This window comes from Peromyscus maniculatus, chromosome 20 (assembly GCF_049852395.1).
Source record: "Peromyscus maniculatus bairdii isolate BWxNUB_F1_BW_parent chromosome 20, HU_Pman_BW_mat_3.1, whole genome shotgun sequence".
In the NCBI taxonomy this organism is placed as follows: domain Eukaryota; kingdom Metazoa; phylum Chordata; class Mammalia; order Rodentia; family Cricetidae; genus Peromyscus; species Peromyscus maniculatus.
The window spans coordinates 29,288,338-29,315,522 of record NC_134871.1 but is presented as its reverse complement, the minus strand read 5'-3'; the positions used below and the strand labels follow the sequence as shown (position 1 = coordinate 29,315,522).

The 27,185-nt window shown below is 39.4% G+C and overlaps 1 protein-coding gene across 5 annotated transcripts in view; it reads left to right on the top strand.

Annotated features, from left to right (window-relative positions):
- Cpq (carboxypeptidase Q) overlaps nt 1-27,185 on the top strand; it is a 429,601-nt gene that overhangs the window by 245,080 nt on the left and 157,336 nt on the right. For all 5 annotated transcript variants that reach the window (XM_042264686.2, XM_076555949.1, XM_076555948.1 and 2 more), the window contains one exon: nt 19,355-19,466. In XM_042264686.2, the coding sequence (XP_042120620.2) occupies nt 19,355-19,466 (112 nt within the window). The remainder of the gene's footprint in view (nt 1-19,354; nt 19,467-27,185) is intronic.

Sequence of the window (27,185 nt, the reverse complement as noted above, 5' to 3'; positions counted from 1 at the left end):
TTTTTTGGTCACTAGTATTCTGTTCAGAGGTGCCAAGTAAGAGCTTAATGAAAACCCCATTATTATCATTTAACCTGGCCATTTCCTCAAGAAAATAGTTCTAGTAGTCACTATAAAAAAAATCTTTTCCTTTTCTTGAACTAATTTATTTCCAATATTGTTCTCCTAATTTCACTATGGCACATTCTAAATATGTGTTATTTAGAATAAATGGTGGTTAAAGACATTGAAAATCTGTCACATGCAACTTTTAATTCTTTTCAATTTGAAAATAAATGTAATTCTGGTAGGATGTATGTAAACTCTGATCCATAAACCTGAACGTTTGGATTGAGGCCATATGGAGAAGAGACAGGTGCAAACCAACAGTTCTTTAGATCTGGCAAAATGTGTATGCATTAAGAAGGAAATTCTCCCTGCATCGTTCTCTTGCTCCCTCCCTTCATTCTTTTCTATTTCTGTCCTCCTTTATTCTGTCTCTTATATTTTCATTCAGTAACTAGCTAAAAACTTAGTGTAGAAAACAAATACCAGTGAATTATGACTTTGTAGCCTGTGGGGGGATGGTGGGGAAGGCTTGGCTCCTGAAGTGCAGAAGGGGAGCCTGCATCCATATTTTCTTAGTGCATGTTAGCCCTGGCATAGATTACATACACTACTGGGTATTTGCTAAATGAATGAATGAATCAATGCTACAAAATGTTTTCAATTCTGGCAAGTAATCTATGTTTTAGTACTGGAGTTAATCTTTGAAAATTAAATACTATATTTGATTTCTTGATTGATTCCTTCAGGAAATATAAAGTAGCCTATCTGTTGCAATTCCTGGCTACTCCCCCAGCTACATGACTGCACATGTGCAGTTCAGTAGCCAAGTAAGCGGTCTTACGTGCTATGTAATCCGCGTGCTGCATGATTGTGTAATTTGTGCCCAGTGTGATCACGCAATCTATGCGCATGCGTAATGTAGCTCCATAAACCCATATGCGCATCTGCAGGAGAGTCTATAAGAAGCTGATCACAGACTCCCCAGCCCACACACATGTCTTTTCAGCAGGCCTAACTACACACTCTGTCGTGTCCCTCCCTCCTCCTAATAAAACTCTGATAGTGAGTTTTGTTGTGCGACATGACTTTTCCTCGCAGGATAAGAGCACAGCATAAAACCAACACTATCAATTCCTTGAACTCTCTTTGTTTATTTTTAGATCATGTTCTGTATTGTTTCAAATACCCCATCTGCTTTCTTTAAGTCTTGGGCAGTGGCCTCAGCTCCTTTCGACGTGCCAGCCTTTACCCTTCCACACAAGCAAGAGCTAGTTATCACCCAATGTTCCTCTGACCTAGAAATGCTGAGAGATTCACATTAATGAAAACACAGGGACTTATAAAATCGCCCTGAGCCCTCTCCAGTAGTATGCTGTTGCTCGGTGGTTGGTGGTTTGCTGGACAGAATGTAGGTAATGGCTGGGGTTTGGGGCCCTGCTTTATCAGGGTTATGTAACCTTCAAATCAGGAAACAGACTCAGGGGGATGGGGGAGAACTGCCTTTAATGAGCTGCTGGGATTGGCTGAACTTGTGCTAGCCTCATGCTCTCCATTGTAACCTTGATGTTTTTCTCATTTATAAACTTTATTTGCATGCCACAGCCCAGTTGAATTTGCCTGGTGCCTAGTTTCTTTAATCTTCTGGCTTGGCTGGCTAGCTTGTAAATCAGCCTCAGACTCAAAGCTGCCCATATATTGCCCCAGTTAGCACTCTGCAGAGAGTTCATTTTTTTTTTTTTTTTTTTTTTTTTTTTGTAGGCTCCTATCCAAAGCACAACAGTGTAGCTTAACATTGCATGGTGTGGTTGCTACTAGCAGTAATGAGTTGTTATTGAGCTTCAGGAGAAGAAGGAATAGATGGATACATTAAGATAGTTCAAGGCTGATAGTTCCCCAGCTAATGCTGTGGGATACCAGAGAGTTTACCAAGTCACTCTTAGACCCACATTCCACTTATAAAGTGGTGATGTTTCCCTTCCCTACCTGCCATGAGCATGGCTGGCAACCATGATTCTAAAATCTACTGCAGGGAAAATGTGTTCTATTCCAGGAGCCTGTTGCTGATGGGGTAAGCATCACTGGCACACCTTTGCGTGCACTAGGTACTAGGTCCTCTCTTATGGCTCTGAACCAAGCATAACTACTTTTCATTTTCTAAGATATCGAAGTACAAAAAGGAGCTGATAAGGAGAGAAAATGAGCAGTTAATGTTGAAAGAGGAAGATGTTTAGCCGTGCAGTTTGCTACCAAATACTTCAGTGTTTACCCTCGTCCTTGCCATTTTCCCTTTTCTCTACTGAAGATTAACTTATTTTACCATGTCTGAATCAGGGAGGGGGGTACAAATTGATTTATAATTTATAGAGACAGTTTGGATTCTCTCATTAGCAGAACCTGAACTATCATGTCTGTGCAAGGACTGTTTACAACTTAATGACTCACAGCAAGCTGTCTGGTACACATTTGCCATGTTCCTTAAGCCAGGCTCCAGGTTAACTGGAATTCTTAGAGTCTTTGCCTGAGGCCTCATGGCTATTTCCTAATTGGAAACTGGTTAATCTTGCTAGGTGTCCCACTAAGGAAGGAATCCACAGAGACATCATTCCTAGAGCCAAGTTCTCGGGGGTATCCTGTTCTACTCAGCCGCCTGCTCTGGTGCCATCGTGATCTGTGGGGTTGTATTCATTGATTGAGGCTGAGCATATGGCAAGCAAATAAAGAAAAGGACCCTGGGGGGATAAGAGAGGTGAACTAGATCAAATAGCCTACCGCTCTGCCAGCCAACCCCAAAGTTCAATCATCAACAGTGTAGGTTTGAAGACCAGCTCCATTCCCTGTGCTGGACTTCCTGGAGTGGTTAGAGTGATATAGCCAGTATCTGGGCACTTGATAGAGATATAGAATCCTGGGACACATGCTCACATTCTGATTCAGTAGGTCTGGGGTAGAACATAGCAATCTGCATTTGTGCAGGTAGCTTAGATGATTCTGAGGCTACATTCAACACCAACTGAATGCCTCTCCCTTCCCCTTCACAAAGTGACTTTTAATGTAATCTTAATGTGAGCAGAAGTGAGGAATTCCTTTGATATACTTTTGGGTAACCCTGTTGAACCCTATCTGAGAGAACTAGAGGTACATTATTTACTGGAAATCTGACTTTCCGGAGGGTTCCCTCTGGTCCAATAGTTTGAATGACAGAGAGCTGGAGTCAGCAGCTTGCCTTTCACATGTACATAGACCTTCACCCAGAAAGCCCTCTAGCACTTCAGCATCAAATAAGAGATACTTCCAGACAGGAATTTTAATTAGAAAAGATGAAGAACCCAGAGGCAAATTATCAAAAATCTGAAAGTTTTCCCCCTCTACATATCAATGTGATATCTATTTGCATATAATGTAAAGCCATTACTGAACTAATAAAATGAGTGAAAATCATTTATAATTGGCCACTATGTGTCAGGCCTTGTCCTCATTTTTGTAGATATTCAGCTGCCATGACTACTAATACTTTCAGAATGATTATTTTCCTTATATAGGTAGAAAACGAAGGCACAGGGAGGTTAAGTCACATGTCTAATGTCTTACAGCAAGAAAGTAGCAGCCTGGCTCTCCTGGTTGTATGAGGTAACATGAAATCATTAAGAAGCTAGTAGTGGGCAGAAGCTTCCATTTTTCAAAAGAGAAAGGAAATAAACACAAAGAGGTATCAGAGGAACAGAACTCAAAAAAGATATGATGCTTTTCAGAAAGGAAGCTAGGCACAAACACATCAACCTCTGCTGCACTCTGGGTTTAATTTCAGAACTTTTATTATCACTCAGGACTACAATACTCATTGGTGTCACTATCTTTCAAGAGGGAAGGTTTTGTGCACTAGTGTCTGTTAAAGCTCTTATTGAGGAAATCACTGTAATTAACCCACATTGATCATGATGTGATTTGGGCACGGTCAAACAGTTGTTTTCTGATTCAAGTAGGCTGGTAAGCATATTTCAAGTCTGACCTTAATCTATCTAGAGTCACACAGACCTTCTCTCACTCCCAGTAAACACCTTTTTGAAGATTTTGTTTATTTGTTTGTTTGTTTTTAGCAATCTGAAAAAGGAAACTGCTGAACAACATTTGATATTGCTTGCTGAATCCAGAGTTGTGTCTTGATAAGCATATCCCCTGGTCACCAGCCATGAGTGCACATGTGGTCTCATTGTAGTGTCTGCCAGCTTTACATTTTATAGCCTTGGCTTGCAGACCCAGACCCCCAGGACTCACTGCAAAGGACCCCTCTCCAGGCACACCTTAGAGCTCAGCTCCAAGGAGAACCTCCAATGCTCAGCCTCGTGTTTGTAGCCACTGCTTCTGCCATCTGGCATAATAAAAGCTCGAATGTATAATCAGTGAAGGGAAGGAACACAGTTCTCTGCTCTCCGTCTCTTCTGGGGAGTAATTGTGTAACCAAGAGCCTGGTGCAATTCTCTATTTTGGAGGTGCAAAGCTTTTCATATGTCAACCAGCTGTAACCTTTTGAAGGTTTAATGAAATCAGAAAATATAATCCACTATATGAGAGTGAATATGAATCAAGTCTATTATTGTTGAACAAATGGCATTAATTTCCAGACACATGTGGACATGCGTTTTAAAATATTTGTTTGAAAAATGTCAGGATACTCATTGTTTTAGAATATTTGAACAGCACACTACCAGTGTGTTCTTTTTAAATAGTTGTACTTTTGAAAGGTTACAGTGTTGGCATATTTACTTTTTTTCCCAACCTCTTCAAGTGGCCTTGATAGAGGAAAATACCTTGAATTCTTCCTTCCGTAGACTGCCTTTCCTAAAGGGTATAAAATCCCCTTCCTTCCAGCTACAGTGGCAGGTTAAAAGGCTCACTCTACATCCTGGTGCTTTTATTATGTTGCTTATAGAGAGCTTCTCTGCTGTGTTCTGGAGTTATAGAATGAGATTGCTTTAAGCAAATGCAGACAGATGTCATATCTGCTATCCCGCAGAAAGAGGAAGGATCACTTGGAGACTAATTCTTAGATGTCCTAAGGCAGTAGAGGTTGGATAATGATCAAGGCAGCCCTAGATCCTGCCTTCCTGGTGGCAAACTGCTCCAGTCCAGCAAGGATTGACGTTGGTAGAGAGCACAGTGATCTACAAAGTGGAAGTGGGAACATGCATTGTTGGATGGAAAGAGAAAACCTAAGTTTATATCACTTCATTTTCAGTTGCTATTCATGTTCCATAATGCTCAAGGCATACAGCTATTGGGATACACTTAATTATTTTGTACACATATGCACAGATGTACTTTGAGCTAACCATCCATACTGTTCCATTGATCTTAGCCGGTACTGATAAGAAAGATTGACAACTCTGTTTTAAAAATCTAATCTGGCTAATCAGGAAATTGACTTAATCAGGATGTTCCATCCCATAAAAGGTTTGTTTGAGCAGTTTCTGAATGCCCAGCAGCATGTTTAGTTTTTATATTTATATCCATACTTAGCACCTCTTTCAGGTTAGATCTGGGATTTGGAAGTACTTCCACTTCTGTAAAATAATCTGCTCTATTGATATAAATTCTACTTTTTGTAGCTAGAGTTTTCCTGCTTTGCCCACAGTCAGGACAAATCTTTGTCACCTGCCAGTCCCACAGCCGCTCAGACCCAACCAAGTAAACACAGAGACTTATATTGCTTACAAACTGTATGGCCGTGGCAGGCTTTTGCTAACTGTTCTTTTATCTTAAATTAACCATTTCCATAAATCTATACCTTGCCACGTGGCTGGTGGCTTACCGGCATCTTCACATGCTGCTGGTCATGGCGGCGGCTGCAGTGTCTCTCTGCCTCAGCCTTCCGCTTCCCAGAATTCTCCTCTCTCCTTGTCCCACCTACTTCCTGCCTGGCCACTGGCCAACCAGTGTTTTATTTATTGACCAATCAGAGCAATTTGACATACAGACCGTCCCACAGCACTTCCCCTTTCTTTTTTTTAAAAGGAAGGTTTTAACTTTTACACATCTCCAAAGTCAGCTTGGTATATTTGGGAATTTGGGCGTAGCTTCTCTTACTACTTCCTGCTGGAGGGGGGCGCTGTATCTTATGGGGACACAAAGAAAATTTTAGGATCATGGAGTAGTCCGTGAGACCGTATCGTCTGAGCCAGTTGCCTTGAAACAATTCTGGATGTTGGATCATCTGGGCCATGGTGTCATTGGAGACCTTTCAGGTGGTCTTGGCTGGTCAAACCTGATGTATCTTAATCTGGAACAAATCCATAGCCTCTGGCTTTCTGTGGAAACAAAAGCAGAGCCTCCTTTCCAAAGCAACATATCCTTACATCCAAATTTTGAAGTTAAGGTACCTTTAAAACACACATTTTGGCATAACTCAACAGCTTTTGCAATCAAATGTTTCTCTTCAGTTACGAATATCAAAGAGAACATAATCCAGATTCTCTGTGTGATAGCCATCTTTATGTGGCTTATGTTTTATATTACCTTGAGCCTATTGCTTTAAACTGCAGCCTTTAAAGCCTGAAACGGCGCTGTGGCTGCTGGCTCCGCCCACTTCAGCTTCCCAACATGGCAGTGGTACATCTTCCGCCAGCTCTGGGAACCATCGTGAGTCTATGTTTTTATCCAAGCAGCATGTAGCCCAGAAACCTCTTTTTTTGTACTAGCAAAGGCTAAATCCACCATGCAGCTTAATGTGCCACTTGCAGAGGCCTCATTCCCGCCATACTGCAGATCGAGCTTGCATGCTAGGAACCCGCCAGTAGCTCAAACCCGCAGGCTGCCGCTCATTTGAGAGAGACAATTAGGAAGCTGTTTTTAGTTCCGTTTTAGAATCTTTTCTCAGGTTTTAGGTGGAAACTCTTGCCAACACGTTGGGCGCCATTTGTAGCTAGAGTTTTCCTGCTTTGCCCACAGTCAGGACAAATCTTTGTCACCTGCCAGTCCCACAGCCGCTCAGACCCAACCAAGTAAACACAGAGACTTATATTGCTTACAAACTGTATGGCCGTGGCAGGCTTTTGCTAACTGTTCTTTTATCTTAAATTAACCATTTCCATAAATCTATACCTTGCCACGTGGCTGGTGGCTTACCGGCATCTTCACATGCTGCTGGTCATGGCGGCGGCTGCAGTGTCTCTCTGCCTCAGCCTTCCGCTTCCCAGAATTCTCCTCTCTCCTTGTCCCACCTACTTCCTGCCTGGCCACTGGCCAACCAGTGTTTTATTTATTGACCAATCAGAGCAATTTGACATACAGACCGTCCCACAGCAACTTTTGACTAAATCAGTTGCTGCTTCTGCTGTATTTGATAGTTCTCATTTCATCATGTTTGCCTGGTATGAATCCTCCATCTACTGGTTTCTACATATTCCTAAATAGCTGGAGGGATAGCTCAGCCGTTAAAGGCTAGGCTCACAACCAAAAATAGAAGAATAATTCTAAGAATCACATCTTAGTTTGCTATGTTGAATCTTTACTGTGTCATTTTTTAAATCGGATTCATTGCAATTCACTACTAGAGAAGGCATTCTTTATCAGCATTTCTAGATGGCAGCTTTTAGGTGTTTTTAATTTTTTAAAATTAATTATCATGCTCACCAAATTTAAATTCAACCAGCATTCATGACATCTCAAGTGTTTCTTAAGTGGAGCTCCTGGCTCCCTGCTCTCAGAAGGAGATGCAGTTGACATGGAACGGCCCTCAGCACCCACCTGCCATCCGTACATCGGCGGTGGCAGCTGTTGTGCTCTTTGGCTGCAGTTCTTTCCCAGCCTTTCACTTGAGTAGCCATGCCGTTCCCACCTCAGCTCGGACTTCATCTTCTTAGTCACTGGCCCTATGCCTCTGGCGCATCATTTCATTTCACTGCACTTTCCATTGTCTAGAGTCATCCTTGTCCACTTGTAGGTCACCTATTCTTTAGCTAGAATGTGGGTTCAGAAGAGCAGAGGATTTCCATGGCATCATTCATCACTCTGTCTCCGGCCCAAAGTGGTTTGGTAAATGCTTGCTGAAAGCATGGCTAAAATATCTTAGAAATCCACAGTTAAATAATCTTAAACCAGTTTCTATGGCAGGATCTACATTGTCACAGTATTTTCTAAATGTCTTGGATTAAAATTACATACACACAGAGAGCCTTTGGATTTATAAGGTTCTAATATTGCAAGCTACTGGAGCATAGAATTGACAAGTACATACTCTTTTTAGTCTTACAGTAATGAATGGCCCCCATACTTTTAAGACTGGCTCACAAAAGATTTAAAGGAAACTAAGAGAAGCTCCCAAAACATGCAAAAGAATCCTTCTGCACCTTCACCCATCTTATCATCTTCTCTCAAGTGGGTTTGGTGCCAAGTCAGGCTTGTCTGCTTCTAGGAAGCAAATGGTTACCTTTGCCTTTCACTTTTTATTATTCCACTCTACTTGCCACATGTTTGGAGCAGTAAGTGTAAATTTACTCCAGTATGATGACTAGGATCCCTTCTTGAACTTTTAAGACATGTTTTATTTCTGGTTTTAATTTCTTGTCCATAGTTCTGACCTTTGCAGACTATAGTAAAGGTTAATCTTTAAAAAAATATGCTCATGTTTATTCTGATGACTGAGATAAAGTGAGCTATATTACACAGTAGATGAAAGCAAACTTCTTTAAATAGGTTTATGTCACTAAAATTATAAAGGTTAGAGTAATTCATGGGAAATGGATTTCAAGTTTGCATTGATCACAAGAGGGAACATTGTTTTCTTCAAAAGAATAAACCAGCTTGGTTCTGAGTCATACTTTATTACTAAACAGAGAAATCAGCTTGATTTCATGCTACTGTATTACAGGCCTGTGAGGATGCATATTAAGGAAACAAGAAGATATTTGTCATGGGGGAGTTTGGTATTTCTCAGCTGAATGCTGTGGTGGAAATCCCATGTTTCCTCTACCCAGTAGATGTCGATTAGACTCTTGGAGATACCAGGCTTTGCATTTTCAAATTATTCCTAGTATGGCCTGGTCCTAGCTACCTTCCACCCCAGTTTATTCCTTGTCCCCCAACTGCTTGAGAACTGCTCTCAGAGAAAACGACATTAATAACAACATATACCATGTCTGTTAGGCAAGCATTCTGATAATAAAACAGATTAAAATTTCAGACAGATTATGGAACTAGATGGATAGAACGTTCCTCCAGTTTCAAGTGGTACACTGATCAATGACTGTTGCCTCAGCACTGAGGACAGTTGTTAACTTCTACTTTCAAGGAGTTCAGCCATGTGGTGGTGGCACATGCCTTTAATTCAAGCACTCAGGAGACAGAGGCGGGTGAATTGAGTCCAACCTGGCCTATAAGGCAAGTTCTAGGACAGTCAGAACTGCTGCACAGAAAAACCCTGTCCAAAAAAAAAGATAGAAAAGAAAGAGGGGCTCAGACAGTTCAAGGGCTTCCTGGGAGAGTTCAAATCCTGGCCTGTCTGTGTAGCTAGAGTTTTCCTGCCTTGTCCATAGTCAGGACAAATCTTTGTCACCCGCCAGTCCCATAACCACTCAGACCCAACCAAGTAAACACAGAGACTTATATTGCTTACAAACTGTATGGCCGTACCAGGCTTCTTGCTAACTGTTCTTATATCTTAAATTAATCCATTTCTATAAATCTATACCTTGCCACATGGCTTGTGGTTTACCAGCATCTTCACATGCTTCTTGTCATTGCTGCGGCTGACAGTGTCTCTGACTCAGCCTTCCACTTCCCAGAATTCTTCTCTTCCTTGTCCAACCTATACTTCCTCCTGCCTGACTACGGGCCAATCAGTGTTTTATTTACTAACCAATCAGAGCAACACATTTGCCATACAGAATATCCCACAGCATGTCTGCCTGTCTCTAAAGCCTATGATCTTCATTCTGTAGGAAAAAGAGTTCATAGGCAACGTTGTGACGTCTCTTACCTTATTTCAGTTTGCTGAATGAATATATGATGATATTAAGTCATAAATGATTAGATCTCAAGTTGAAACAGATAAAATGGCCCCTTTCACAGGCCACTGCATCTTCTTCGATCTTTCCACAGTACTGCACCATACATGCCTGAAATTACAATAAAAATCTGCAGTCCCCCTTCCTTCTCCCTTCTCCACTCCACAAGGTACCCAAATGTGATATCAGGAAATGTTTTTATACCAGCTTCTCATTTCCCCATGAGCTATGCCAAGCCTTTGATGCTTTCCCCTGTGGTGAAGGCCTGCTAGAGAGACAGCCATGCCCAGTGTCACCAGCTCTGCACTGAATCGGAATTGAAACCTGAGCCATCAAAACCACAAGCAACTAACCCCAGATGCATGGTAGAGGCTTTGATGCAAACCTAGTGCTTCCAGGTTACTTAGTAATTCTAGGGTTCTCGAGAGTTGGCTAAGTGTTTGTCATTGCTTAAACTAGAACTTTCACCCTTTGCAATACATCATACAAATGAGAATGTAACCCAGCTCTCTCATGGCACATGTGTATTTTCAAATGGAATCAGTTCATGCTGTTTTCAATTGGGCTCAGCAAACAACATTTTTAGAATATTTGCCACATTTCTAAATAGCATGTGCTTGTGATTGATACTCCCTCTACGTCAAACCAGCAGCACACAGAACATTGAGCGTTGTGAAGCAATCTGTAGGAATCTACACATATTCCACAAAATCCAGAGGGAATCTTTCCAAGAGAGAATTGTGGGCAATTTCTGAGGCCATCTTCATATAATTAGAGCAATAAGGACAAACATTTAAGGAGTTCACATTTGTGCCAGCCATTGTGATAGGGATAAATCATCATCACACTGAATTCTCACAACAGACTTCACAGATAAGTTTGTATTAGAATTTCCACTGCACACTTGAGAGAAGACTACTAACTTGCCCAGGTCAGTCTGGAAGGGATAAATTGCTAAGCACCTCATTACACTCCCATGTGTAGCCATAATATGGCAGATTCTGTTTGATGTCAAATAAAGGATTTATGTTAAAGAAAATAAATCAAAAGTGGGTTCCCCGTCATCTATTGTGAAGCAGCCAGAGGAGCATGATAGCAGGGGCAGGAGCCCTTGGCCTGGGTTCTCCTCCTCATTTTTAATAGATCATATTTTTAAACACTTAATTATTTTTGCTGCTGTAAAATTGAGGGTTTCCTGGGACTGGAAATATGTCAGTCTTCTAATTTTGTAGCTCCAATACTCCTGCAGTCCCTTAAAATATACCTCATAAAAATAAACCTAGGAAGCATGAAGCATCTTCAAATACACCACAAAAGTAAAAAGCAAAAAGACATAAGTATGTTTTTGACTTCTGATTGGGCAATATATTTGTAAAAGGAAGTATAAATACTATCACAGGAGCACCCTATTACTGAGAGTTGATCAGTGAGTATGTCCGGCTTTAGAGAAATACCTGCACAGCTTATACAAGAGAACCTGACCCTTCCATAGATTATGTGGCCTCGGTGTCTTTTAGGTGCCTTGGTGCAAGTCTTCACAACCATACAAGTCTTTAATTTTGCATCCTGAAGAAGCAGCCCCATGAGATGAGGATAGCGCTCATGTGTTTTCCTGCCTGTTTGGGCTTTGGTGGAGCCCGTTCTACAGCTACAGTGGCTTCTGCACACACCTTGGTGGCTGAACCTGGGAAAACACATCCCTAGGCAGTTAGTCTTGAAAAGCAGAAAGCTCATCACCAGCATTTTCAATCCAGTCTTCTTTCTTTCAAATCTGTATTTTTACCAGCCAGAGTCTCTGATGGTAGGAGTTGACTTCAAAGTGCCTTTCCTGTTGTCCCAGTGCACAGGGAGGGTTTGTCTTGACTTCCTGGATCTTTTGCAGTTGCAGCTGTTCTCTATGACTGCCTGCAACTTTAAGATCACATACCCCTTTCTTGATAAAAACATGTATTTCTCTTATCAATTATGTTCTCTCTAGCCATAGATCAGGCAAGGAACAGTGAGCAACAACATACCACAGCCTGCATCTATGTTGTGGTGGATTTTTTTCCACCAAACAAATTAGTATGTATTTTTTATTTAAACCTCCCTAGGGTTCTCAAGATATGGGCAGAATGCAGTCAGGTGTTTTATCACAATGTAACATGAGTCATGATACAATGTTTATTCCACATGGAACTTTGTGAGATGGGCTTCTCTCTACATTTCTTTTAACATTCACACTTCCACCAGAATAAACTCATTAAGCTCTATTGATAATATTCTAGATATTGTGTATTCAACGGGTCCAAACTTTCCAAATTTTGCCCATAAATCAGTTTCCATGTTTACAATTCACTTGATCAGTTTGTCATAGCAATAGCCCCAACTCTGGTGCACATTTTCTATACCAATTACTTCTTACTGTAACAATATACCTAACAAGAAGCAGCTTAACAGAAGAAGGTTGTATTTGGTTAAAAGTTCAGCGAGATAGAGTCTGTCCTGGTGTGGATGGCAAGGGCAGACTGATCAATGGTACTGACCAGAAAGCAGAGAAAGGAGAATGTCGTGGCTCTTCTGCCCTTCTTTTTCTGGTTTTATTCAGTCTAGTAACCCAGTCACTGAGATGGTGCCACTCACATTCAGGGTGGGACTTCCCTCTGCAGTGAAACATCTCTGGAAGTTCTCATAAAAACATATCTGTGGTGATTCCAAATTCAGTAAAGTTGGCATTGAAGTCTAACCATATTGTACCTTCTTTTAAAATATCTTCTACTCTCTGATAAATCTATAAATATAAAGAAAGTTTGAATTTTTAATATGTACATTTAAATATTAAGTCATTTATAAATAGGCTGTATTTTTTAGCATGTATAGGTCTGTATCATAGTCTTGACATTTCTAATGAAACACCCCATCTTTTTATTAGATCTACAGATATCTCATTTATATTTTAAAGCAATTCTTGCCTAATATCTTAAATGTCTCAGTGACACTTGTGTCTGGCCCTGATAATGGGTCTCATTTTTTGCCTAGTTTGTATTTTACTATTTTCTATCAGATATTAGATACCATGTATAGGAGACCAGGAGAGCCTGAGGTTAATACTGTCTAGGCACCACGTACTACAACCTCTTTTCTGTAGCCATTAGTAGGAAGAAGGTTGGATAGATCTAATCAGAGTAAAGTTTTGATCTAGTTTCTGTTCTTAACTTGGGTGTTCATATTATTTGTAAGCTAAAGCTCCTCTGTTTTAGCTTGGGGCTGGGTTGCTGGGGGAGTGGGCCCAGTGTCCTAGCTCTGGGAAGCTCAGTGTCCCTCGGCTCTGGAAGTTTTGCATCTCTGCACCTCACCATGTGCCTCTCTGCTTACACCTTTCCTCAGATACAAGCTGTTCACTCTGCCAGTGACTTGGCGTCAGGAGTCTGCTCTGGAAAATGTGGCTTCTTGTCCCTCTTTCCCTCAGTTCTAGCCAGTCCCTGGGTGTCTGAGCTCAAGAGTGGGCTGTTCAATATTTTCAGTATTTTCTTCAATTTTCAATGTTCCATCTGTACTCCTCCTTCCTACACCAAAGAAATAGATCTCTGCAACCTGTCCTGGACATGAGGGCTCTGCCTCCCCAGAGCTACAGGTGTCTTCTTTCATGTTATTGCAGGGAAGAAAATGCAGTTATAACAACTCTGTTCATTGCCCCTGGCCTGTGCAGGAAGTGATGTGCAGGGCCATTTTCTACCTCACACAAAGAAGATTCTTGGAAATATGTTTGTGGCCTGTCATCCAGAAGCATCCACATCCCAGTGCTATTGAAGCAGCTTCCCAGGGCATTTTCCCTGACCCTAGTCTTTCTTGGGATCACCAAATGGAGGCCTGTGTGAAAGATCTAGAAAATGGGTACCTAATTGTGATTGTTTGGCTAAGAATGGCTCCCATAGATTCATATATTTAAATGCTTAAGGAGTGGCACTATTTGAAAGGATTAGGCGGTATGGCCATGATGAAGGAAGTATGTCACTGGGGATGGGCTTAGAGGTTTCAAAAACCCAAGCCAGGCCCAGTGGCTCTCCCTTCCTGCTGCCTGCAGATCCAGATAGAGAACTCTCAGCTCTTTCTCCAGTACCATGTCGGCCTGCATGCCACTATGCTTCCTGCCGTGACGATAAAGAACTAGAGCTCTGAAACTGTAAGAAAGCCCCAGTTAAACGATTTCCTTTGTAAGAGTTGCCATTGCATGGTGTCTCTTCACAGCCATAGAACAGTGACTAAGAACACTAACAGTCCTACATGTGGTTTCCGGGGTTCTGAGTGCTTGTGCTGACCCACGTTCACACACATTGGTTGGTATTTCCATTGCTCCCATTTTGCCAAATCTCCTTCCTTTTCCTTCCAAAGACCAATAGTGTGCTGTCTCATTTCTCCATGAAGGTCCATGTTATCTCTTGAGATTTAGCCCTCCTGTTCAAAATGAAGTTATGGTTTTGTAGTTCTGTGGATTATTTTACTTTTCTTATTGTTAGGGAAGGGACAGCATTCTCCTATGGCTGGCTAGTTTTCCCTCATAAACTGATTTTGGATGAATTAGTTTCAGCACGTAGGGTTGGTTCCCCTCATTCTTCACTCTGCATTCTTCACTGCTTACCAACTAGCATTGACTGTTGTTACACATACGTGGGATGCTGTGTTTCCCTCGTGGCTTCTTATCAGTTAGAACGAAATAGAATTCCCCTCTGTGGCTTGCATGTTTGTGTGTCTCCCATGGCTTCCATGTCTTTCCAGCAACTACTGTTGCCATACTCTAGTCACACCAGATTCTTATCAGTCCTCAAATGTGCTGCCCTTGTTTCCACTCAGTGTCTGCATGTGTTTCCAAGCTGCTTAGACTGTTTGGTCTCTGTCTTAGTTAGGGTTCTATTGCTGAAAAGAGACACCAGGACAATGGCAACTCTTATAAAGGACAACATGTATTTGGGTCTGGCTTACAGTTCAGAGGTTTGGTCCATTACTGTCATGGCAGGAAGCATGGTGGCGTGCAGGCAGACCTGGTGCTGGAGAGGTAGCTGAGACTTCTACGTCTAGATCCACAGGCAGCAGGATGTGACTATAACACACTGACCACGTGTGTTATATGTTTCAGATGACACTCAGCATCTGAAACCTCAAAGCCTACCCACCTGTGATGCACTTCCTCCAACAAAACCACACCCCCTCCAACAAGGCCACACCTCCTAATAGTGATAGTCCCTGTGGATCCATTGGGGCTATTTTTATTCAAATGCTTTCTCCTTAGGGAGAGAACTCATTTCCACAAAAACATTTCCAGTTTTCTCCAGACCAATCCCTGCCACCATCCTTCTGTTTTCTCTGCTCTCTGCCCCTCTCCATTTCTCTTCATTATTGTTTTATAACATAGACTCGCTATGTGGCCCAACTGGCCTCAAACTGGCAATCTGCCTGTCTGAGCCTTCCAGAATTGAGATCAGAGATGTGTGCCATCATGCTAGCTTTTGTCTTTTTACCATTTAAAACTTTACTTGCATTATATTTATTTACTTATTTTTTGTCTTCTCCTCTAGAATGTGATTCATTTACAACAGGATGTTTGTTTATTTCTGTATCTCTAGCACATAGTGAGAAGTCAATAAAATTATAGAAGGACATCTCATGCATCAAAACTGAAGACCATGCTTTCTCTGGTAGCTCATATTAGAGCATTTTCATAAAAATATACTGCTTCACAGACCACTCTTTCTTTTTGTTCGGCCATGTTTTTGCTTGTGTTCTTATTCATCTTTTAATCAGGAAAATCGATTTGGATCCAGACTCTCAGGACATGACAAATAACAGAAGAGGATGCATATCCTGGGGGTTGTGTTCTGCCTCCCTAATTCCATCCTTCTCCACTCAGAGCGCAGCAGCTGTCCTGCCAGGGTTTATACCCTTACCAGTCTAATTCCCCGGCCACTTTGCACCCAGGCCCAAGCCTCTGGTGGCCGCTAGGGGTGTGCTGAGGTGTGCTTCACAGAGAACACACCTCACATTTCAGATCACCGGACTACCCGTTCTCCTTCCTATTGTCTTTTCATGGCTGCTGTTGTGGTTTTTGTTGTCTTCAGTGCCGCTTACGGTTTAATGAATTTAGAAGAGATGTTAGTGGAAAGGCCATTTGAGGGGAGGAACTGGTTAGAGCTCTGCCTGACTTAAGGTGGCAGCACACAAGAGGGTACCCCAACGTTTCTTTCTTAGCTGTGGGTGATAAAACTGTTTAGTTTCAGGGATTATGATGAAGGGCTGATATTCCCCTTTACCAGGTGCTAAGTTGTGTGAACCTTGAGTTTACTGCTGCTCTGGGTAGTTAGTATGTTTCTGATTTGCTTGTTTAAATCAGATCCAACTTCATTGCAACTAATGTTCATCTGTGCCTGCCCCTGGCCCTGAAAGTTTGTATATTTTCTGGATGGGCTTCTTCTAGGCTTCGATAGAGTTTTAGAGACTGGCCTGATACCATTTTGAATGAAATTTTCACTATTGTTTTCTACATGTATGTAGAAGCTTTTACAATGAGAAAATTTCAAGTTTGCTTTTTAAATGCTACTAAATTAGAGGTAATTTTGTTGTTACCTTATTAAAATAGACACTGAATTTATAACTATCAGATTGTAGCCCCCAACATTTTATTATTTGAAAATGTTTTAAAACTCTCACAATCAAAATGATATATTTTCTTCTATAGCACTGTGGCAAAGGTCTGATCAGATAGTATATAATTTAACTTTTTACTGCTCCAAGCCATCGTTCCTGTCATAACTGCTAATGTAAGTGGTAACTGCTATCTGGGGAGTGGAAGCTTGTAAGAGACACAAAGAAATAGAGTTATGAAATGAGCTCAATAATTGTGGAAGAAGTCAGAAATATAAAACAATGGCTGTCTTAATGTGGTTACTCCTGAATGAATTAAGAAAAAAGTTAATTAAATCATGTTTTGACATTTTAGTTTACTACAGCCTTACTGGGACAATGGCCCTGGGCTGTGAGGGTATGACAGAGAACACCCTGACTTCTCTGGGATGACACCACCTTCTCAGTCAGAAGATTCTGCTATTGCAACATGCTCCTTTTGCTTTGTTTTTGTTTTGTTTTTAATTCCCCCTTAGAAACAATCCATTTGGGTTCATTATATGGCCATTTATTAGTCTGGGGCATTATCCTTGTTTATGACTACAATGAAGTCATACTAGGCTGGGTCAGCTATAAGTCACCAGGAGATCTTTCAGCTGCTCAGGGAGCAAGCAGTGCAAAGGTCACAGTAATATTTTAGGTCCCAACCATGCCTAAGGTAATGGTGAACTTTCATGTTAACCATCAAGATTGATTCAGCTTTGGTTTTCTGACAGCTTGTCATGCATCGATATTAATATGCTGAACTTCTGCAAATGTTGTTGAGTTTAATATTGTCAGGGAGAGTTTACACATGCTAAGTGTACGTGTTAAGCACAGCTGCATAACCAGTGTCCACATCAGGAGCATGACAGCTTTCCAAAATCTCACCTTGTACCTCCTTCCATTCTCACACTCATTGACAAAGGGAACTACTTTGCTATTTTGTTTCACTTTATGCTTTATGTAGATGGAGTTATACATAGTATATTATTTTGTGTATGGCTTCTTTTATTTTTTATACTGTTTATCATGCATTATATTTGTTTATTCTTATTGTTGTGTGGTGCTCCACTCATGAATATAATTTATTCATTGTACTTTTAATAGACATCTGGATATTTTCCCTTTCAGAGGAGGACATGCCTATTAATATTGTTATGAAAACTGTCATAGTTAAAGCACACACACATATAAACACACACACATGCACACACACACTTCTGGACATACCATACAACTAGGAGTAAGATTTCTGGGTCATAGTCTGTATGCATGTTCACAGTCCACAGAAAGATAGTTTTCCAGGGCGGTTGTATGGGCCCCCACCCCCACCAACAATGCTTAAGAATTCTGGTTGTGCTGCCTTCTGATCACTATTTGACATTTTTCATTTTAGCTCTCTGGTGGCTATATATTTAATGTGGTTTAGTTTTTATATCTTTGATGATAATGATCCTGGGTACTTTTGTCTATGGTTATTGGTAATGTGTATTTTTTTTGTAAGTATGTGAGTTGTCTATATAAGTATTGTGCCCATTTTTCTATCAATTGGCCGTTTGCTATTGTTACATGGGAATTCTTTTTACAACTCATGTATATAAGTCCTTTATTTTATTATAGATGGATTTTTCTAACTGTAAGATACCTTTTCACTCTCTTAAAGAGTCCTTGGATGAGGAGATATTTTTGACTCTTGCAGGGTCTAATTTACTATTTTTCTTTATAGTTAGTGATTTTTATATCTATTAGGAAACTGTTGCCCACTCTAAGTTGACAAAGCTGTTTCCCTAAAGTTGTTACCAGCTCTGTAATCCATCTGATCCATGTTGCATATTACATGATTCATGGGCATCCGGATATTTTCTGTATTAATACTTTGTTGACATAGCACCATTTTATTCGGTTTCCAGCTTGTTGGCGATACATTTTAATTCACTAACATCTAGTTGTGTGACATGGCAGTATAACACTTCGCTGGCACTCATGAGGCCTTGGATTCTATAACCAGCAATGGAAGGAAAGGTTTATTTTAGTTCTAGTGAAATCACCTTTGTGCTTTCTGAAAGGGAATTACTGACGTTTCTTTAAATATCATTTAAATTTGTGGTGATTTAAACTTTATAACATAATCTCCACATTTCTCTATATTTACCCTAATATAAATAGAAATCTCTCTTAAATGTTCTGTTCAATTGGAAGTTTTAAGTCTTATTTGTTTAACACCAAAGTAATTTATAATTTGAAGAACACAATCATTTAAAAAAATTATTGTTCCCATGTTTAAATTTGAATTTAACTTAATAAGTTTATTGGGTATCAAGATCTAGAATCAATAACCAATTAAAAATGTGGTTGAAGTTTTGAGTTCCTTTTTATGTAATTTTGACTTTAAACTATAAAATAGAAAATTTAAAAACCATTAATCAATAAACAGATTCCTTTAGTAGTCAAGATTACACTATTGATGAAGATACACTAGTGGAGGGCTTTCACTGCTCTGAGAATGGATTTGGAATTGTACCAATGCTGTTGGACATGTTCCCCACTAGAAACAATGTGTGTCTTCTAAGACACAAATGTAAGACTTCTAGTCTTCCTGTTTGAAATACCTGGATATATCTTCTTTGATGTTATTTTGCTTAGTGTTTTCCTCTTTTTATTATCTATTCTAGGTTGTACTGATCAGTGGACATCTGGACAGCTGGGATGTTGGGCAAGGTGCCCTGGATGATGGTGGTGGAGCTGTCATATCATGGGAAGCACTCTCCCTTGTTAAAGATCTTGGTGAGTACTTATAAAACCTTTAACCAAGGATTGAGGGTCTCAGTAGTGGCTTGTCAGCTCTATACAGAAATTCCATAATGGATTCGTTTTTGTAGTATGTTCAAAGATCCTCCTGTGGTTTACATTTTTTTCACTTTACTCCTAAGATAGAATTATTCAGAAAATTTTTATTCAAGTGTACTCCAGACATCTAAAGTACCAAACATTATTGTTATCTACTGAGGAAAATGAACAAGCAAATAAAACCAGAGCAAATGTAACCACATCAGTTAGAGACTGTATAAGACCATGGCCAAAAGCAGAAAAGTATCAACTGCTCCCCACTTCCTTATCTTCTGCTCTTAAGATAGCATCAGGCTTTGAGAATAGTAGAAAAAGCTGGTCATTTTTCTATAGAAATCAGAGAATGTGTTAGTGGTAAAAGGATGATTGCCAAAGCCATGATAGGAACTCAGTATTAGAAACTGGACCTAGATACAACTGAGAGGAGCAGGCACTGAAAGACATGGCTTATAGCAAAAGTAGTTTCTTTTGTTGACCATGTATGCAAATAAAGCATCTACATTTCCTTTTGATGTGCTGGTCAAAAGGGTGGATATGGAATGTGGTAGAAACAGCAGAATACTCTGAATCAAGAGTTCCCTTTCTGAATCAGATAGTTTTGAAGTGCTTCATGAGCAGAATGTCCAGGATGGTAGCTGTAGAATAAAGTTCTGTTTTAGATAGCATGGAGGTCATAACACCCATTGTTTATTTAAGCACATATTGAAATAGGATTTTTCTTATCTTAGGCTTGTCCCACTAGCTCTTACAACTTAAATTATTAATCTATATTTTATCATTTGACATTATCTCTCTTCCATCTCAGACCTCTTGTTCCCTCTCCATGTCTTCTGGTGTCTTCCATGTGCACCTCCATCCTTTCTCTCCCTGGAAATCCCACACTTACCTCCTGCCTAGCAATGGGCTGTTCAGGTTTTTATTATACCAATCACAACAATACACCTTCACACACTGTACAAATATCCCACATTTCCCTCTTTTGTCTAAATAAAAAGGAAAGGTTTTAACTCTAACATAGTAAAACTACATACAATAAGAACAATTATCAAGTAAGAATTACTCTTACAATGTTTAGTTCATATATATTTGGCAATTTGGAGAAAATACCCTATGTACCTTATCTTGATGAATTTAAAGTCTTGTACCTAAAATATTTTCTATCATAACTCGTATTACTATCCAAAAACTATCTTTTTAGACCTTAAAACATTTTCTTAGATAAACAATTTAAGCTTCTATGTCTACCAACATTACATACTTTATTTTTAAAAATATAGTAACAAGGAAAACTATAACTATAACTATTTTGTCTTCACCTCTACTAGAGACCCAAGAAGAATATACTACTACCTAAGTAAACAGGAAGTGCAAAGCAAACTACTTCCAAAACGATAGAAATGACAGAAACAGATGGCTGCCTGGACAGCCACCCAAGATTCCTTTGAAATGTTGGAGCACCCACTTTTGGCCTACAGGCCTAGAATATCTGACAGAATTTTGTGAAATAGGAAATTTGTTTTGGCAAAGTTTGACATTGTCTTCTTTTGTGTCCTATTTGTCCAGTTTAGACAGCTTACTGTCAGCAGTTGAGGCAAGGGCACTTTTTTGCCCAGTGGCTTTGTCACAATAAAAGCAAACTCCATATGGAGGTTGTTCAGTGCCCATCATCCTTTTCTGAAGTAATTTGTTGCTGCGAGGAGCAGACATGTCTCACTATCATGAAAAGTCTTAATGTTATTAAAATATTTAAGTACAATATTCTGTAGGTTTTTGAAGCATTTGAAGATCATTTATCTATTCAAAATATATCTCTTTTTGAACTTGAAAACATACCTAACATGACTATAAGTTTGATTGTTATAGATAATTAACTACTATCCTGTTTTTCTTTATTATCCTAAATAGCTTTTAAGGACTAAAACTTTACATTTACATTTTTAATGAGCTGCATATGTACAATACTTTAAACAAGAGTAGAAACATATATACAGGATAACAAAAATAACCTTAAATTTGTATCAATATACAAAAATCCATACCAATGTAAAATATTTGAGACTAGTGGTTATTCAAAAGTAGACTCAATAATCCACCCTTTTATCACATCATTTCTATACTTCTGTATATTTTTATATTTTCTTTGTTTAGCTTTCTCCCTGATTATAACTAGTAATAATTTGTATCCAACCATCCTAAGTGGTAACAAACAAAACTACCCACCCCACTTCTTTGTAATGTGGGCATCATGTTCCCTTGACTGCTTTTTGTTGTTTGGGGATGACAGTATCTTTAGGGAGACCCTTAAAAATTAAGACAATGGTTAAGTCCGGAGAGACCTAGCTGTTGACTAGTCATGGTATGATGGGAAAATGTGGGGCTTATCTGAAGTCTGGCTAGAAGAATCTGTGAGGCTGGACCATCTCAACTAGCAGCTTTAAAGTTGTTCTGGAGGTAGATTTTTTTTTTTTTTTTTGAGGAAACTGCAACAGAGAAATTCTGAGAACTTGGATCACCATGGCTATTTGTTTTGTCTTTATTGATGCCTGGTCCTTTTGTTCTAAAAACATACAAACCTTTAAAGGTAACATGCAAATCTGTATTAACACAATTATGGAATGTGCAGTGTACATAAGTCAGCTAAAGATTTTTGTTGTTGTTGTTTTATGTTTGAGCAGGTAAAAGGCATCTGTTAACTTTATAAGTTCATTGGGACTGTATAGCCAAACTATGATATAAATCTCTGTGTTATATGAAAGAATGGAATGCAAAATTAAGTCATGAGGACTCTGTAGCCAACAAGATTTATCATGTGCCATCCAGTCTCAGAGCTGTTCCCATGTAGAGGGATCAGCATATATATATTACCCCTTCTATAGTTTTTCTTGGTTTCTTTCTTCATGTCTATAGTCAAGATTTTCAGGAGGTCTCCCCCAATCAAATTTGATCTTCATTAATTTTGAAGAGAACCATAACTTTTTGTTTTCTGTGGAAACAAAAGCATAACCTTTCCTCCGGTGCAGCACATTTTCTGATTTCCATTTTGAAACCAAGATATCACTAAAGTATATAGGCTGTTTTAATTCAGCAGTACCTTTCTTAATACAATGTCTCTCAGCAGCTGCCATTTTCTCATGAGTATTCAAAACATTCAAAGTCAGCAAAGCACCATACAGGATCCAGATGCCCTGTGTATTTACCATCCTTATGTGGCTTTTTTTTCTTTTTTATTAGTTTACTCTCTCTTTAAAGACATTATTACTTTAAAATATTTTTTCTATGACTGTCTATACCCATTTTTTTTACTGTATCTGTTTAAAGGTTTTCTCAGCCTGGACCACTTTACTGTGTGTCTGCAGCCTTCTCTGACCACATTAGCCAAGCCTTAAACCTGCTTGCTGGCTCAAGCTTGCAGACAGCAGCCAGAAGCTGCATCTCTGTATATTGTGGCCCACCTGAGAGACTGCAGGACTAGGAAGCCATGTCTGGCTCCGTGTTTGTGTGTTTAGAACTTTTTAAAAAAGCTTTCTTAGGTCCTTTGTGGAAATATGTCACCCATGTTGGACACCAAATGTAATATGCTTTTTTGTTGGCTGCCAGCCCACAAATAATGACAAAGAGACTTAATATTAATTATGAAAGCTAGGCCTTAGCTTAAACTTGTCCCACTAACTCTTCTAGCTTAAATTAACCCATTTATATTAATCTACATTTTGCCTTGTGGCTTTTTACCTTTCTTTCATTCTGTATGTCCAGTTCCCCCTTGTGTCTTGTTGGTGTCTCCTCTGCACCACAATTATCTACTTTTACTTCTTTTCTCTGCTGGAAGGTCCCACCTATACATCCTGCCTAGCTAATGGCCATTCAGCTCTTTGTTAAATCAATCACAGCAATATATCTTTACATCGTATACAAATATCCCACAACAACATATGTCTCTAAACTCATGATTTCCTGTAACTTGTATAGGGTCTTCTAGTCTTCTACATAGGTGAATTAGAAATTACTTATGTGGGATACAGCTCAGTTGGTAGAAGCATGAAGCCATTGGTTCAATGCCCAGAAATTCATTAAAATGGATATGGTAGAGCATGCCTGTCATTGTAGTAACCAGAAGGTAGAGGCAAGCAGATCAAGAATTCAAAGTCATCCTCAGGTATATAGTGAATTCAAGGCCAGCCTGGGCTACATGAGAATCCATCTTAGAAAGAAAATATTGCTGGTCTTCCTAACAGCAGATTGCTGAAATGGTCTTGTTTTAAGCAAATCTTTGGTGTAGTATTTTAATTTATATATTATTTGTGTTTAAAGATGTAGAAATGAAAAACAACTGGATATTTTATGTATTTCTCAACCTTGGTACTATTGACATTTTTAGATTATGACATGAGATTTCATAGCATCCCTAGACTCTACCCACTAGTTGCTACTATCATTTACCACCACCCCCAAAAATTGTAACAGTGAAAATATCTCAAGATATTGTCAAATGTCCTTGGGATGGAGGGTAAGAACAGTTGCTCTGATATGAAAGACACATAAATAAACTAATGAAATATCTCTAGGTAACATGACACAGGATCTTTTGAAAAAAATAATTAAACAAACTAATTGGAAATCTTGAGCTGCACTTTTTTAACAGTACATCATCATCATTACCATGCATGATAGAAAAGATGCACTGAGCAGCCAGCAGGCTTTCCATAAAGCCTAGCGTATGATGCTTTCCATTAAGTCAGGCACACAGACAGGTTTGGAACGTGCTGTCTGTTCTGAGAGCCTTGGCCCAAAGGTGGAGACCTACACAGTTGCCCACAGGCATTGTCATAAGCAAAGAAAGCATTTCAATGCCTACTTTTACAACAGCTATATTCTCCAGACTAGAAGACCCTATACAAATGGGTCAGGTTCAAGAGAGACATTGCTCAAAAAATAAAACCCAAATGCACATCTTCAGAGAAGTCTAGATTTTTATGTGGAGTCCTATGTCCTTCCCATCCCTTGGTGGTCTATACCTTTCCCTTGCAATCATTCCAGAACAAAATGGGTTCTAAGGGAAATATGCAAAAATCAAACATTTGTCATTACAGAACACAGATGTTTATTCTGGAAATTAATTTTATTTCAATGTGTTTCACCAATTTGATGGAAATGGGCTGGTGGAATAAAATGAGAAACTAGTTCATCTGAATAGGTTTTAGGTCACTCTGTTCTACAAACTACTTTCCTGGCCTTGGGCAGATCATCTGAACACTTTGGACTTCATTCTCCTCCTCTCTATTCAATTATAATCTTCCAGAGTACTTTATGTGCTCTAGATTGAAACAAAAATTGACTGTTTTCTACATATTGAATCTCTGTGCTGTGGCCCTCAGCATGGGACTCTACATCACTGCTAATTGATTTCAATTCAGTTTCACCGATAAATGTCAAACAACATGCAGAGGTGAGTGGGTGTCTACAGCCTGTCTCTTAAAATGTTGGGTTCAGGTTTTACTGTTGTTGTTTGGGTTTTTTGTTTATTTTGGTAGTTACTGATTCATTTTTTAAATCCATAGCTTTAATCTCTGAAAGATTTCTGGAAGTTCATGTGAACATATAACTTAAACTCTAGAATAAAGAGTAGTGTTTCTTTTGAGTGTGTGTTGTGGTGCAGCATCGACACACTGTTAAAAACACAGGACACTGAGCTGGGCCCAGTGGTACACACCTTTAATCCTAACATTTGCAAGAGGCAGAGGCAAGTGGATCTCTAAATTAGAGATTATCCTCGTGTACAAAGCAAGTTCCAAGACAGCCAGGGCTACAAAGGAGAACCCTGTCTCAGAAAAAACAAACAAACAAACAAAAAAAAAAAAAAACAGAGGACACTAGAGGTAGATCACCTTTATTGTTTCAGCACCTTCCTAGTTAGCTAACCTTAAACTTTGGTTATTTTCTTTGACTCTTTGTGCCTCAGTTTCCCTATCTAGGAAATAAGGATAATAATAGTTCCTATTTCTCATGCTTGTTTTGAAATTTAAATAAAGCATTAATCTAATCATTTTACAACAGGGCCTGACCCAACCCAAGTTCCTCATAAATGTTATATTTTATGACTTAATAAACATGACTCTGAAAAACAACTTTAGAACGAGAGATGATACTTTTTTAACCTCTAGTCCCATTAGTGACCACTCTGCCTTCTTAATATTTTAGTTATAATTGTGCAACTCTAGAGCCAGCTGTTATAGAATCATTAACATAACCTTTCCCTTTGACATTTAAGGCACCATACCCTGTATGATGGAAGCCTAATGGCTTCTTTACACTTGGCATTTTTATATGATACTTATTGTGTCTCAGATGTCTTGTGATCACTTCTAGTACCAATGCCCTGTTGAATGATTAATGACTATAGAATTTAAAAATGGATTTTGAATTTCTGTTGATAGACTATATTTTAACATGAAGGTCTAGATCCAATGTGTGACTTCCTAGCTCTGGATGAGCACCAGTAATTCTAGCTGAGCTTGGCATTTAGTAGGAGAGCATGTGCCTAGCATCTTTGGGATCCAAAATTTGATCCTCAGCACCACCAAAAAGAAAGGAAAAGAAGCAGTAAAAACCTGAGACCCCTCCAAAAAAATGGGTTCATAATGATATTACTTAATTACATTGAGGCTAAACAGCTTAATTGGTGAATTATGAAAGCTCTGTGGAAAACTTTTTCCAAGAAAAATGACACTCCTCTTGGATGCTCTCCCTTGGATGAGATGTCAGACAGCTTGAACATTGGAGTCCCTCAGTGCCTTGTTAATTTGAAGTGTTGGTCCAGTGGGGCTCCCTGATATTGAGAACCTTTTTCTAAGACTTAGCCTTCTATGGTCTTCTCCTTTGTCTTCCTGCCTTACAACTCTTACAAATTCACTCTTTTGCCCAAGCCATCAGCTTAAATTATATTCAATTAGTCTAATAAGACATTTGTGTTTTATAAATATAATCAATCATTCCTAAGTAACTGTCAGCAACAGCTATTTTCTGTGAAGTGCTATTGAATTATGTGTGTGTGTGTGTGTGTGTGTGTGTGTGTGTGTGTGTGTGTGTGTGTGTGTGTGTGTGTGTATTTTACTGGATGTGAAGCTGTTTGCTTGAGATGTCATTTCCTGGAATGTTCTGGTGTCAGTGGACAAAGCCTGTGGCCAAAACTGCTGTACTTCAGAGTGTTCATTTGTCTCCCACCCAAAATTCTTCCAGTTTATCATTTCCTCTGAAGTCAGAATTTGTAGGTTTTGATTCTAAAGAAATAAAAGAAAAAGAAGGAAGAACATTGCCTCATTATTGAAATGTGGGACATATAAGACACATATTTCTAAAAATATGAAATGTGAGCATCCTGGTTGTGATTATTACCAAGCATGAGAGTCTGCTCTGAAAAGATATTTATCTGTGTGCTCCTTTGCTCACTTGCTTAACAAGTGTTGATAGCACATCATATCCTAGATGCTTGAACCAAAGAGGAAGGAAACATGGACCTTGATATCTTGAAGTAGAAGAGATATTCGATTCAAAAACAGCCATAAATCTGCTGCAAATGCTCCCTAACTGTGACATGTACAGTTTACTTTGGATACCTGTTGAGGATGGGTATAAACAGTTTATTTGGCTGGGCAAGGGCAA